This window comes from Camelina sativa, chromosome 14 (assembly GCF_030686135.1).
Source record: "Camelina sativa cultivar CO46 ecotype springtype chromosome 14, ASM3068613v1".
NCBI classification, from domain to species: domain Eukaryota; kingdom Viridiplantae; phylum Streptophyta; class Magnoliopsida; order Brassicales; family Brassicaceae; genus Camelina; species Camelina sativa.
The window spans coordinates 17,088,951-17,103,586 of NC_141893.1; the positions used below are offsets into that span (position 1 = coordinate 17,088,951).

At 36.7% G+C, this 14,636-nt stretch overlaps 2 protein-coding genes across 5 annotated transcripts; both read right to left on the bottom strand.

The window, feature by feature from the left end:
* Nucleotides 1-6: 6 nt before the first annotated feature.
* Nucleotides 7-2,202, bottom strand: LOC104741938 (Galactosyltransferase family protein). Of its 4 annotated transcripts, none has more exons than XM_010462873.3 (7): nucleotides 2,000-2,202; nucleotides 1,557-1,772; nucleotides 1,406-1,470; nucleotides 1,072-1,314; nucleotides 669-968; nucleotides 456-581; nucleotides 7-367 (listed from the first exon to the last, which is right to left on the bottom strand). In XM_010462873.3, the coding sequence occupies exons 2-7, from the start codon at nucleotides 1,743-1,745 to the stop codon at nucleotides 103-105; spliced, it is 1,188 nt and encodes a 395-aa protein (XP_010461175.1). In that variant the 5' UTR covers nucleotides 1,746-1,772; nucleotides 2,000-2,202; the 3' UTR covers nucleotides 7-102. The 4 variants fall into 4 exon arrangements, with proteins under 4 accessions (XP_010461175.1, XP_019091264.1, XP_087342574.1 ...); XM_019235719.2 differs by having other exon boundaries at nucleotides 1,406-1,467; nucleotides 2,000-2,133; XM_087486448.1 differs by having other exon boundaries at nucleotides 1,064-1,314; nucleotides 2,000-2,115.
* A 934-nt stretch (nucleotides 2,203-3,136) lies between these two features.
* LOC147928332 (protein NRT1/ PTR FAMILY 4.4-like) lies at nucleotides 3,137-6,139 on the bottom strand. The gene is made up of 5 exons (XM_087486447.1): nucleotides 5,915-6,139; nucleotides 5,549-5,766; nucleotides 4,581-5,009; nucleotides 4,313-4,431; nucleotides 3,137-4,230 (listed from the first exon to the last, which is right to left on the bottom strand). Exons 1-5 carry the CDS (start codon nucleotides 6,057-6,059, stop codon nucleotides 3,342-3,344), a joined length of 1,800 nt encoding a protein of 599 aa, XP_087342573.1. The 5' UTR covers nucleotides 6,060-6,139; the 3' UTR covers nucleotides 3,137-3,341.
* Between the last annotated feature and the right edge of the window lie 8,497 nt (nucleotides 6,140-14,636).

Sequence of the window (14,636 nt, forward strand, 5' to 3'; positions counted from 1 at the left end):
TAAAAATAAAAATAAAAAAGTCATGTCTCTCATGTTTTTTATTATTATTAGTATTTTTTACTTTCATTATTCTTTTAACTATGCAAAGTTTAAAGTGAAACCTCAATACAAAAAGCGAAAATTAGCGAGAGGTGTGTCTCCTTCCGCGCAAGCTCGGTGTACACGAGCCATTCGATCAACAGACTTACATATCCCACTGCAAGACCAATCGAACGACGCTGCACACACGTTTCCGGCTTGTGCCTTCCACTGACAATCCGGTGGTGTTCCGCAACACATTGACCTCTCGTCCACATGCTCCACTTCTAACCCTAGCATCCACGCTCCTAACGACACATCCTCGTTCGCGTACCGGTGCAGTATTCCCCTGCCGCATCATGTCCACTACTGAATCATTTCCTTCCATAAACCCCCAAAAGAATAAACTTTTTACATCATGGATTTTGAAAACTTACTGGTTAGTGGAGATATATGCAGCTAAGTCCTTTGAGATTGCATAAATCTGTCCAGTCGCATGCCTAAAGTACTTGTTGCCCTCTTCTCCAAATTTCCAAAACTCTGGCTCATGATACTTTACTCCCCTACATTTCCAAACTTTTTGTCAGATGTTGCATCCAATGGTTTCAATTTTCAAATTTGCTATATAAAGGTCACTTCTTTTTGCTTACTTTTGTGAAAGAACAGGACCAGACTTCATGCATCCAATGTATATCCTCGGTCTTGATTGATATCTCGCAAGTGTTGTAACAAGCATACCTAAATTGACATGAACATCATCGTCCACTTTTACATAGAACTCTGCGTCATACATTGCAGTTGCTGTTGAGAAGTATAGTCTTGTCTTTGTTGAGAGTTGGTGATATCCTTCAATGTGTTTTAGTCTCAAAAAATCTTTATACTCTGAATCTTCTTCATCAATGGCTTTGTCTAGCACTCCCCCTGGTGTTGCACTGTGTCCTATCACAAACCTGACAAATAAAAATCCAAACTTTCTCTGTTTTACATGACTGAGGTTTGGTTATTGTGATTTTAAAGTAGTGAATTGAGGATACTTGTGGCTTACTTCACAACCTTACAACAATCCCTTTCTCTTTCTCGATTTTTTTTAGCTTCTCGCCTGTTGGCATCCATGTTTGCCTCACCGAGTCTCGTCTTTTCTTGCTGCTGAAAGCTGTGTTGATGCCTATCACTGCAAACACTTTTTGTAGACTCTGGTTTTTTGCTGACCGTTCGCTCCAGAAGTCACTGCTTCTATCGCTGGTACGTGCTGCTGCTAACTCCATATCCAACGTTGACATTGTTCTCTCCAATGATCTATTTATAAACCACAGGAAAAAATCAGATTTCGTACCTACTCTGTCTCAATTACGTAAGGGAAACATAGGAAAGAATATGGTTTTATTACTTTACTGCTTGGTGGGTTTTCGATACTTCTCCTATTATGTCTCTGGATTTGCTTTCTATTAACTTCTGATTAACAAAGAGAAAACACTTGTGGTTAGTGAGCTTATATATGAACATGAGCAAGTGTTAATTAAGTATAGAAGGATTATTACGCGTTTATGTTCATCGCAGTCCTTTTGAATCTCTAAATGTTTAGTAGACAGATGCTTTGTGAGATGGTGATCCTCTTTTTCAAATATGTAAGAGCGACTCAAAGTTCGACTCATGAACAGTGAGCCTGCAAGAAAGCTAGCAAGACACAACACTATTATGGCTTTCCCTGAAGCAGCTTTAGCCCTCATCTCTTCTGCGTCTCCTTAGTGCTAAATCTGTAGAACATCATTGTGATCATGAGGATGATGCATAATCAATATACTTGTCTCTGTATTTTACATTACATGTCATTACCATACTATATGAATATGATGATGTTAGAAAGCTACATCAAGGAACTCAAATTCTTACAGTAACTAGGCTCTATTTTCACAAGAATTGATAACCGTTACAAACTCGAGTCTTAATATCTATGCATGGGAATCATGATTCATGAACATACCTCTATAAGCACATGTGAGGCACTAAAGGGACTGAATTCTGAGGAGATGAGAGCTGTCAGATTAAGAAACAAGTTCTGAATGTTCATGAGATGTTATTTATATAAAATGAAAACATGAATGTAGTTGCAGAACGAAAATGGCGTTTATGTTTTGCTCCTCTCTCTCTCAATCTGACTGTCTTGTCATGCAATGTGCATGTTCCAACTAACTGTTTGCATATAGTAGATATTACAAAAGAAAAGAAAAAATAGAATCCCACAAAACTCTATTTCTTCATTTTTACACAACATTTTAGGCGCTAACATATTTGGATGCGTTTTGTGCGGCTTCCGCAACACATGACTCAACTTCTTGATCAGAGATAGCCAGAACTTGGCATTAATGTGATACATATGTAACCTGATGTTGTAGCATATGTTTAATGCTTGTAAATACTATTTTAGTAATCTAAAATTTTAACAATTCTCTCTTCTCAAGTTTCACTATATTGTTCAGGAACTGACTCAAACATTGCTAACAAAATCTAGTTATCTCTTACAAGTTACAAATGTGGCTTGTAAAGAGCTCTCTTTCCTAGTAAAACAAACATATTTATCTATCAAATTGGGTCGGTCCATCTTGTAGAGGCTGGAAACATCGTGGACTGAGCTGCAAAAGTCTTACAACCTTAAGGTAAAGCCTTTTAGATATGTATCGTTCAATTAAAGGTTAAGCAGAATAATGAGTATACTATATATTTCTTTCCAAAGTCAATGATGATGCTGAAATCACACACAAAAAAAAAAAATCATATATTGAAATGTAGTGGTGAAATACACTACTATTCATTGAGCTACAGCAATGGAGCAGTGAGTTGTGTGGACCTTCTCTGTCGGCCCAAAGGTTACAACCAATGATGCTTAACTCACTCTATCTTTTACCTGATGATGTCAATATCTATGGGAATAGACCATATCTCTTTCCAACTCCAAAGACGTCTTAAATCTATGGACTCATCACATGGCTCAAAGGTCAAAACATAGCAATCGCCAAACAAAAACACTGTTTTAGCCAGTTATAGCGGCTTGGCGAGACTAATTTTAAGTCAGTCACATCACAAAACCAACTAGCTTGATACATAATGAAGTCAAAAGATAAGTTCTCTAAACCTTTTAAACTAACTCTTCATCATTACAAACCCCAAATTAAAATTTTAAAACAAAACAAAAAAGACTCTACCCCGCCATTTCCAAAACATATGATTATACAACCGGATTAATTAATAAGCATATAGGATCTTCAAACGATTCCTTCTATTATCCCTCCTAAAGGGTTACAACAAGATGATCTCTAACATACATCTCAAATTCTAGGCTTCTCCCTCGTGGAATCCTTATTTTCTCCATTTTCTAAATCCTCCAAGCTATTGACTTCCGCGCTATGATGTGTCGTGGATGGATCACACGAGTACCATCTTGACCAGAAAAGATAGTTAAAGAAGTTGATGAAACTCAATGAAGCTAAGAGCCAGTAAAAGTGATCTAATCTATCTTTGTTTAGGTCGTTATCTCCTAACCAACCTTCTCTCGTCCCTGATCTATTACTAGAAGTAACTCTGTTCACAGCCGAGACAAGAACAGAACTAAGATAGAACCCGAAAGAGTAAGAACAGTAAGTCAATGCTGTGAGAAAAGATTGCATACTCTGAGAAGACTGTTTGTAGAAAAACTCCACTAATCCAACGGCTGTAAACATCTCTGATAAACCGAATATCAGAAACTGAGGCGCGATCCAAAAGATCGAGAGCGTTACATTCTGTTCCAAGAACGATTCTCGTCTCTTCTTCTCCACTAATGCGGCTGCAACCATCGAGAACGTTGCTAAGAACAGTCCAGCGCCGATTCTCTGAAGAGGAGAGATTCCGGAATCGTTTCCCATGACCTTTCTAGCGAGTGGGACGAAGAACGTTTCGTAGAGAGGCACGAAGAAGATGAGAATGATGTAAGGGATGGCTTGAAGAGAAGCAGGTGGGATTTGAAAAGTCTTTGTGATGTGTGTGTTCATAGAGCTTCCTTGTTGAACAGAGAAAGTTTGAAGCTGAGCTAAGATGGTGTTGAAGATGATAGTACATGCGAATATCGGTATGACTGATAACAGAATCTTGACTTGATGGACTTGTTCGGTTGTGCAGAGTCTCCATGGACTCTCCATTACTTTGCCTTGCGTCTTGATACAAGCCTTGTCAAGAAACCTGCACGTCAAGAAAAGAGCGGTTAGTTAGTTGGTTAGTCAATTTTGGCGGTTATTGTATAAGGGGATTAATGACATATTACCTGAACTTATTAGTATGAAGGAGAGGTTTGACACGAACAAGATCCATTGAAGGTTGGTGAAGCATGTTTGGGTTTGAAGGACAAATCTGTTTTCGTTTAGTGATGGCGGCTACGAAGACCTGATCGATCGATAAAAATTAGAAGTTAAGATCAAACTCTTTTATATGCCTCAAAATGTATCAAAGGCCATGTTTGAGTTTATAAGTGAAATGAATACATTTTATGAGTTAAAAAAAAAAAAGAATAAAAAAAACGGTTCTTGATATACCTGAGCAATTGGTGTGAAGATGCTACCACATGATGGTTTATTCCTATAAAAGTTAGTACCAGCAACAAGGCTGATCAACCCCGCGGCCATAACAGCCGCGGAGACACCAAAACCAACGTCCATGCCAGAATACGTTTGCACCCAAACTAAGAGTGTGAGTGCAATAAGTTGACCCATCGAGAAGGCGAAGTAAGCCGCATTGAAGAAACTCGATAGCTTCCTTAAATCCTTTCTTTGAAACTGGTCGGCACCGTGAGAGATGATGTTCGGTTTGAGACAGCCACTCCCTAACGCCACCAAACAGAGTGCGGCGTAGAGAGTGACCGCTTTATAACCATTTGCCTCTAAGCAATGTATTGTTCCCTTCATGTCGCATTCTGGTGGTCTTAGCTCTGGGAGATGAGCTTGGACTGCCAATAGTATGAAACCCTGTTTTATTGATTACATGCATGTTTTTGTTAGCCAAAACTTCTCTAAGTTTTTGTCAACCAACATTACTCGAATATTTCATAACTAAAATTCTTAGATAACTATACACATAGATATGTGTATGACGTTCACGTAACTAATATATGTTCAAGGTTACGTGTTACTTTATATAAGCGAGGGATTAAAACTTAAGTGTACCTAATATCAAATATGCAGCCGTAAATTTCGTCTCAAGACTATATTTTCCAGAAGAACATTATATTGTCAATTTAACATATTATATAACCTAGTGAAAATAAAACTATATACAACACATTTGCTTTTCCAAAGAACCGAAAGTTTCAACAAGAAAGGTTTAGTTCATAATGCACTTTCATTACAACTTTATTTTAATGTTTTTGACTTTTTTTCTATAAATACTTTTAATAGCCCGTTTAAATCACGGCTACTAGTTAGAGATGAAAAGTGATGTAGAATATTCAAGAGCATCTAAAATAGAAATGAGAAAAGGTGAAAAGGGAGCTAGCTAGAGAACATACAAAAATTTCGATGATGCCAAAGACGAGCATGGTGCGAAAGCTTCCAAGGTAGGAATCAGAGAGGAAGCCACCAAGAAGCGAGAGAAGAAACACCGTTCCTATGAAGTTAGTCACGAGGTTTGCGGATTTGGACAAAGGGAAATGCATTTCATTGAACACGTATGTGATCAAGTTGTTTCCAACAGCTGCGATCGCCATCATCTCAAAAGCTTGAAGACCTGAACGTAACATAGATGATAGAAAAATATAAACACAGCCCAATCAATATAACCTATATCTAGCATGGACCATCCCGGCCATATGCAACAAGCTGGTTTAGCTAGTCGATGTGCATAGTTAAAGTTGACGATAGAAGGGGAAGGATACCTAGAACAAAGAGGGCAGCTCTTGTACCACCATGCTTGCTTGGCCTGCATGGTCGACCTCGAGAATCAACGCAAAGATCGTCCGATGATTCCTCGGACATGTGTAGTCCTCTTTTAGCTTCTTCAGATTGATCACGAACATCCATAGCTCTTTCTATGTTAATTTCTTTAATTATGTCAAGGAAAGGGAGATATAAGGTCTGCTTTAGAAGGAGTTGGCACAAAGATAAATAAACGAGGTGGGGAGCGAGGAGGTACTTATATAATGTCTCGTTCATTCTTAAAAAAATTCATGAGAAAGAAACTATAAAAATATTATACAATAAAATAAAATAAAAACTCTACGTCAGTTTTTAATTAGAAATTAGACTTCAATATTGAAAAGTATAAAATGTTTCTAATGAATAGAACTCTCATAAAGAGAATTTAAATTTTAAATAGAAAATACTATTTGATTATTTTTTGTTGGTAACTTTGTATTATTCATAACCTTCTATTTTCTAAAACTTGGTTTGATCGGATGTATGTATCAAATAATTAAGTTTACTAAACTTATTAGTGTGTCGGTGGGAAGTAACGGACCCACTGTCCAATATGTTTAAAATGCATCATCATCATCATTACAAGCAAATTTCAACTTTGGCCTGTGGCTCCGGGGCATAAACTATTGTTTACTATAGTATGTTTTCTTGACATTTACGGTTGATATATGAAGTTGCGATTTAATTATGATGACAATCTTTGACGAATCTTCCCTTCCCATCAGTGTTAGTTTAACCCTTTTCGTCGGTAATAGTAGAAACTTCACATCAAAAAGAACTAACCAAGTTTATAGTATCATCATAATTTAATTTTGAAGACACTGTTCTATGGATTATCACAAAATTTGATTAAGTAATGAGCAATCTAACGAACATATATATGTATAGTCGACCCGAAACTGATGGATGTGTTGAAGATAATTAATGTGTATGTATGACATGCATGCAAGTTATAATTAAGTTCGAAGGTATTCAGTTTTACCAACATTTAAAACACCTAAAAAAATGGCGAAAATTCAGAAAATCGCAGAATTTTGGAATTAGAGTAGTAAATTATGTTTTTTTTTCTTAATTTTGACAAAAAATTCTACATATTATACTATATGTTGATAAAACTATAACACAATAATCTAAACTAATTAGATTAAAAATTCAGCTAAGATTTTCATTTTTATCAATGTTATCATCATTTGGCTTATCAATGCGATATATTATTAGGTTAAGCACAGATTACTTTAGTAATGTGGGGGCATACAAAGTGACATACGTGAGACTACAATAATATTTTACTAATTGATCAAGGTTTGTGGGATCTTTTCAGTTTTCATCCGTCTTGAAAGTCAAATCAGGATATAGTTGGAGGCATTACAAATTCCCCATCCCGACCATAACTTTCCTCCCATGACAATAAGATGATTATACCAAGTGAGCATTTCCATCGGATATATTTGATAGAGAGTCAGAAGAATAAAATAATTTAAAAAATAAGAAAAAGGTGGAGACATGAATAGAAAATGTCTCTGCCGAGAATAATTAAGACACATAGTCTACCGTTGTCATCATTCGATTGGTTGAGCAAACTAAAAAATAATTAAACAATTAAATTAAATTAAAAATATTATTATTTATTTCTTTTTGACATCCAAGTGGCTATATAACTGATGGATATGGTCTTAGAGTTTGGAGCCAGATACATATCATGCATGTTATGATATGTAAGACGAAGAGGCCCGATCCAGCATTTCTTGTAGGTGTACAATAGGTTCTTAGATACATGCAAGTTTGAAGACTCATGTAGACATCAAAAGATCTTCCCTCCATTGCAAGTTCCTCAAAGTTATGCATCTTGTTGGAAGATTCACATAGTCTCTATCTTTTCCTTTCATGTACTCTTTTGCTCTTAAGTTGTATGAAAAATCCTCCTTTGAGGTTTTAGTTTAATGAAATGTTTGACAAAAAAAAAAAGATACATGCAAGTTTTAATAAGACTCAAAAACTTGTATTCTTGAAAGACAATGAATATGATAGAGCTCTTGGCGCTTATATATATTAGTTGGATTTGGTTTGCATGAAGTGATGGCTCTGTCGACCGCATCATATCTGACCCCTAATTTCCATGTGTCTCATTGTATGTATATATACGGGATTTATTTTATTTATCTGGTTTTTAACTTTGATGTATACGCATAACAAATGATCGACAACATATTTAGTTAGTTGTTCAAGTTTCCACTACTTTCTAACTTTGGATGTGGAACGAACATAATCGACACTTTCTAGAAAACTCGTCCAAAACCAATCAAATTCAAACGGCTGACCAAACAGAAGTTAAATGCAACCGGGGACAAACTGTTTTTTTAGTCTAGTACTCAAAACCAAACATGAATCTTTTTCATCTAGACCGGTCCCCACTACCTTTCTATATAAATTGTAAAAATGGCTAGAAAACGAAAGCTACTTTTACACTATACTTACAATAGTCAAATCAATGAAGTCCAATCCAAGCAAGCATCACAAAAGGGAATATGAAATGAAAATGAATAATGAAGAGACGTGTGTGACATTATTCATTGATGCATGTATAAACAATACAATGGATACAACTTATAAGTTGGATACAACTGTACCCCCAAAGTTCACTAAATCTGCAATAGAATACAACACTATCAACTCCATGGCCTCCCCTTGAGAGCCTTCTTTTTTGCTTCTCAATATCAAAACCATTTATATTTATTTATTTTTATTGGTATGTAGTTTTGCCTGCTTTTGTTGGTATGACCTACTACTAACAATTCACAATTGTCAACATCTAAAATGCTCTTAGGCGTATGCGACCAAATTCAATGTGTATGATCGTGTTCGACCAAATACAACCAATTATTAATCCTTAATTTTCTTTTTTCTTCTTTGAAGCCAGTTGTCATTCCGGAATATCTTCTACTTATTTATTTGTATAGGTGTCGTATATCAAAACTTCTTCTTCGAGTTTCATCACCTGGCTCCATGCCTCTCTTTTTCTCTGTTTTGTAACAAATTTTGTTAAAATCCCAAAATATGAAAGCCAAGAAGACTTTAAAGTCATTCATAACAGAGATTATTTTGAATTGAATATGAATTATAAATCCATGAAATTTAACATGATATAATGGATACTGTAGGTCTCGAAAAATTTAACAAACTAGTCACATAGCCTTAATCTGATTAACACAGCTTTGTTGATCTCCTTTCTAGGTCACTTTTTCTAGGATAATTAATTAGGTCTGTATATACAAGAAGGAGAAGATTTAAGGTGAAGACTCCAGAATCTTGCACTCCGTGATTAGGGTTAATTTATCTAACTGACGCAAGATATATTGAATTTTCTTTTTGTTTATAAAATAGACTTAATGGATCGAGAAGAAGAAGAGTGAAGGAAGCTCGGAAAAAAAATGTATCGGTTAAATTTTAACCGTAAACAGTTAAGTCAGTTACACATCCATTATATATATATATATATATATATATATACATTTTAGTCTCATTGAGTCACACACTTAACTTATGCTCCTATTCATGTGTGGCCGTGTGGGATATATATTATATACACATATCATAACAGGAAAGACATATCGAGTGGTGACAAAAAAGAGAGCAGAAGATGGTCGGTTTTGTTTAGTGTTTAAGTGAAGAATACTTCTTCTCAAGAAGAAACGACGTTGACTTTTTTCTTCATCAATATGCATTTTCTCCCATCTTTTGCCCTACCACTCCACTCTCACCCTACTGTATTACAGATACAGTTTGTGTGTGTAACGTACGCTTGTGCTTCCAACTATTAAAAACAAAAAAATTACAAGAAAAAAAAAATTAATGAAGTTGATATTGAGCACTTGCGTTTGTGTATTATATATGCAAATATAATTCATGATTGGTGGTCAAGGTCAACTATATAACAGTCACAATTGGTGTTTTAACTATATGATAAACATTTGGCTTCGATCTTTCTCCACCTTCCTAATCACTATTGCTAACACGTTACATATTTTTGAACAGTTTATAGACTGATAACAAAATATATTTTGGATGAATTAAAATTTGCAAGATGAGTGTGAATATGTATTTGCTATTTGGTACGGTTATGCCTTTTCAAAGTAATTACAACTAATCCACATACGTTAAAGGGAGATTTAACCTTTTACCAAAAACGACCAAAAAAAGGGTTAAAGGGAGAACATTGATAGATATTTAGAACTTAATTGTAAACCTATACACAACTAAGGAATAAGGATTCGATTAGCAACATTGTTTAAATTAGTTGGTTAATTCTTTTTTAGCTGTTGTAGAAAAAAATAGAAGAGAAAAAGTGGTTAAATTAAAATGATCGGTTAAATAATAGTTATGATTGGTACCTATTAGCGATCGTTAGAGAGAAAGAATACAAAGTTTGTTAAAGATTATCTGAAAACTTTATTACTCTGATTAATTATCCACAAATGTACTATCTGAAAACTTTATTACTCTGATTAATTATCCACAAATGTACAATGTTCTCTTATATACAAGTAAGATAACCAAACTACCAAACCAATTAATTACATTGAACCAGAAGTAAACCGGTTCCTAATCTCAATAGTCCCCCTCAAGATGAGACAAATATGTTATGGAGACTCATCTTGGATGTTAAATGTGTAAACTGAGGAAGAAACAAAGGTTTGGTGAGGATGTCTGCAACCTGATCTTCAGTGTTGACATGAAGCAACTTGAGACGACCTTGATCCAACTTTTCACGAACAGTATGGCAGTCAATCTCAATGTGTTGGGTACGCTCGTGAAAAACAGGATTAGTGGCGATGTAGACGGCATCGGTACTATCATAAAAGAGGATAGCACTGATCCTGTAGAAATTCTTAAGTCAGAGAGCAATATACCAAGACAAGCCATTTCACAAGATGCTAAAGCTAATGCTCGATACTTTGCTTCTGTAGAAGAACGAGAAACTGTCGGTTGCTTCTTAGAACGCCAAGAGATAAGTGAAGAACCCAAAAACATGGAGAAACCCGTTGTGGATCGTCTACTATCAGGAAAAGAACCATAATCTGCATCAGCATAACCCTTGAGAGTGAGGTCAGGATCTGCAGAATAAAATAAGCCTTGACCAACAATTCCTTTAATGTACTGCAAAACATTATAGACAGCAATGAGATGAGAAGATCGCGGAGCCGAAGAATACTGACACAACTTGTTCACAGCGAAGGTGATATCCGGACGTGTGATAGTCAAGTACATCAAGCGACCAACCAAACTTTGATACATCTCTCGATCCTCCAACAAATCTCCATCTGTTTTGGACAGTTTCAAATTTGGAACCATAGGAGTGAAAGCTGGTTTACAAGCCAACATACCAACAGAAGTGAGAAGCTCCAAAGCATATTTCTTTTGGCAAATAGAGATACCTTCAGAATTACGAGCAATCTCCAATCCCAAGAAATACTTTAGAGGACCAAGATCTCTCAATTTGAAACTAATCATCAAAGCATTCGTCAACTGTTTGGCAGCACCGTCTGTGGTACTCACAATGACAATATCATCGACATAAACGAGGACAACAAGAAACTCAATACCAGAACTGCGAACAAAGAGTGTGTGATCACCATGGCCTTTCACAAAACCCATTTGCAGCAAACAAGTTGAAAACTTCAAAAACCATTGCCTAGAGGCCTGTTTAAGGCCATATATCGATCTGTTAAGACGACATACTGCATTCTTAGGCAATTGGTCCCCCTTACGTTCAGCATAACCTTCTGGCAATTTCATATAGATTACCTCATCAAGATATCCATTTAAAAACGCATTTGAAATGTCTAATTGATGAAGAAACCATTTCTTCGAAGCCGAGACCTTCAAAATCAGTTTGACTGTAACCATTTTAGCAACAGGAGAGAAAGTCTCAGTATAATCCAAACCCTCCTTTTTTGTGTAACCCTTGGCGATGAGTCGTGCCTTATATCTCTCCAAACTCCCAGCAGCATGAAATTTCAAAGTGAAAACCCACTTACACCCCACTGCTTTCTTCCCTGGTGGCAATCTTGTTATATCCCAAGTGTACTTATCCTCCATAGCTCCAATCTCCTTATCCACTGCATCACACCATTCTTTGGAATTCTTTGCCTCATAAATTTTTTGAGGGATTGGAATATTTGTGATAAGATTGATGTAGGAAAAATAAGAGGGATAAATTTTGGAATAAGAAAGAGAGGAAGAGATAGGATAAGCAACATCATTATCAAGAGAATAGCAATGATAGTCTTGCAAGTGAGCAGGAACTTTCTTAGTTCAAGGTGGTAGAGAAATTTGCGAAGGTGAAGAAATTTGTGGAGAAGAAGAAATTTGTGGAGAAGAATGAGGTAATGGAATACCTGAAGGCAAAGAATCCAGCAGTGTGAACATATCTGCAGTCATATCATCCGGAGCTTTCTTGGCTAAGGGAAAAACTTCTTCACAGAACTCAACATGTCGAGAAATAAACATCCTGTGGCTCCCCAAATCCATTACTTTATAACCCTTATAACCAGCAGGGTAACCGAGAAAAATACAGGCTCGAGATCTTGGTGCAAACTTATGGCGCTGCTTAGGAGAAGTAGAACTATAGCAAAGACAGCCAAAAGTCTTGATCTGATCATAAGCCGGTTTCTTCCCAGTAAGGACCTCAAAAGGAGTCTTGTTGGAGAGCAATGGAGAAGGTGTTCTGTTGATCTAGAAAACAGCAGTTAGTATGCAATCACCCCAATAATGTAAAGGTACCTGAGATTGAAACATCAAAGCGCTTTCCACATTAAGAATGTGTTGGTGCTTGCGTTCTACCACCGAGTTTTGTTCTGGTGTCTCAGGACAAGAGTGATAAGAAACGATGCCATTTTCTTGATAAAACTCTGTGAATTTTAACTCTGGTGCATTATCTGATCTTACTGCCTTTACTTTCACATTATACTGATTCTCAACTTGCTTTATGAAGGTAGGAAATACTGTTAAAACTTCTGACTTTGTTTTGAGAAGATAAACCCATGTTGCTCTTGAGTGATCATCCACTATTGTCAGAAAATGTTTAAACCCATCAAATGTCTCCACTGAAAAGGGTCCCCATAAATCAATATGTAACAACTCAAAAGTCGAATTACAAATATTGTTCAATGAGGGAAAAGATAACTTCTTCTGCTTAGCCAAATGACAAACATGGCAATAAGCAAAGCCTTTATTCTTGTGTTTTGCTGTGCCCAAAACTTCTGAAATCGCATCCAATCGCGAGTAAGAGGGGTGACCAAGTCTCTTGTGCCATACATTTGACATCTACCACTACGTTCAACTGAATAGGTGGAGCTGCAACATCCAGTACATAGAGATTTTCAGCTCTTCTAGCGGTTCTAATTATCGACCCCTTGGTAAGATCCTGTATTTCACAACAAGAAGGATCAAAGATCACCCGAGTTCCTAAACTGGTCGTCAAATAACTGATGCTGAGCAAGTTCAAACAAAATTCCGGTATAAACAAAACATTGCAGAGAAGGATCTCTTTAGTAATCTGAACTGTCCCCACACCACTGATTTTAACAGTATGGCCTGTTGGTAAGTTCACACAGCTCTCCACAGTTGTATCTAACAATACAAACATGTTTCTGTCATAGGAGACATGGTGAGTTGCATCAGAGTCAATCACCCATGTTCCATTGGACAAAGTGTGTTTTGAAACTGCCAAGATGCCAACAAAACTATAGGTAGTAGGGGAAAAAGAGATACCAGTGTAGTCAATCGAAGTATGAGAAGGACCAGCATCAGTATCAATTCCAGCAGAAGGCGTATGTAACTTTGAGCTGAACAAAGCAACAAAGTGTTGAAGCTGATATTTAGAAAGATTACCAATCAGACTCTCCAGGTTAACATTTGAAGTAGCAGGAGGTGCAGAAAGTGCAACTTGAGCTATCACTGCTGGAGGCTTCTGTGGTTTCTCAGAAATCTTCCCTTTGTATCATGAGGGAAAACCATGTTTCTTGTAACATCATTCTGCAATGTAGCCAACCTTGTTACAGAATGAACAGATGGGACGACCTTTGTTTGGTCCATTCTGAACATAACAAATCGTGGTTGGATCCACAGAAACATCACGCATGGTGTTACTCATTTCAGAAACTTGAAATGCAGTCGGCTGAGCAACATGTGTAGAGAAGTTCTTCTGGCTGTCATCTTGGTCCAGGATGTTGTAGACTTCTACCAAAGAAGGAAGAGCCTTCTCAGCAATGATCTGTCTCCGAACAATTGCATAAGAATCATTTAATCCTGGCAAAAATTTCACAGTCTTTGCTCTCTCTGCCTTCTGTTGCAGTCTTGCCGCTTTACCACAAACACACGGCTCATCTAACTCTTCTGTACTTTCAAGCTGATCCCAAAGAATCTTCAGTTGCTTAAAATACTCAGAAAGAGATCTGGTTCCTTGGCGGAGGTCTTGAATCTCTTGTGTCAAATTGTATGTGCGTGGTAAATTGGTTATGTGGTATCGACCATACAAATCACGCCATATAGCACTAGCATCACGAATACGAAGGACGCTACGATAGATCTGAGGAGACACAGAGTTCAACAACCAAGACTTGACCATGCTATTGCATCTAGACCACAAACTAAAAAGTTTATCCGTAGCTAGAGGCCTAAGTA

Bases quoted from the DNA above. Each gene is read 5' to 3' on its own strand.
- LOC147928332 (XM_087486447.1), bottom strand. From the start codon at position 6,059: ATGGATGTTCGTGATCAATCTGAAGAAGCTAAAAGAGGACTACACATG. The intron at 5,767-5,914 runs GTATCCTTCCCC...TGTTACGTTCAG, and splicing joins AGCTGCCCTCTTTGTTCTAG to GTCTTCAAGCTTTTGAGATG. The intron at 5,010-5,548 runs GTATGTTCTCTA...TCAATAAAACAG, and splicing joins TTGGCATCATCGAAATTTTT to GGTTTCATACTATTGGCAGT.
- LOC104741938 (XM_010462873.3), bottom strand. From the start codon at position 1,745: ATGAGGGCTAAAGCTGCTTCAGGGAAAGCCATAATAGTGTTGTGTCTT. The intron at 1,471-1,556 runs GTAATAATCCTT...TTTGTTAATCAG, and splicing joins ACTGCGATGAACATAAACGC to AAGTTAATAGAAAGCAAATC. The intron at 368-455 runs GTAAGTTTTCAA...ATGATGCGGCAG, and splicing joins GCATATATCTCCACTAACCA to GGGAATACTGCACCGGTACG.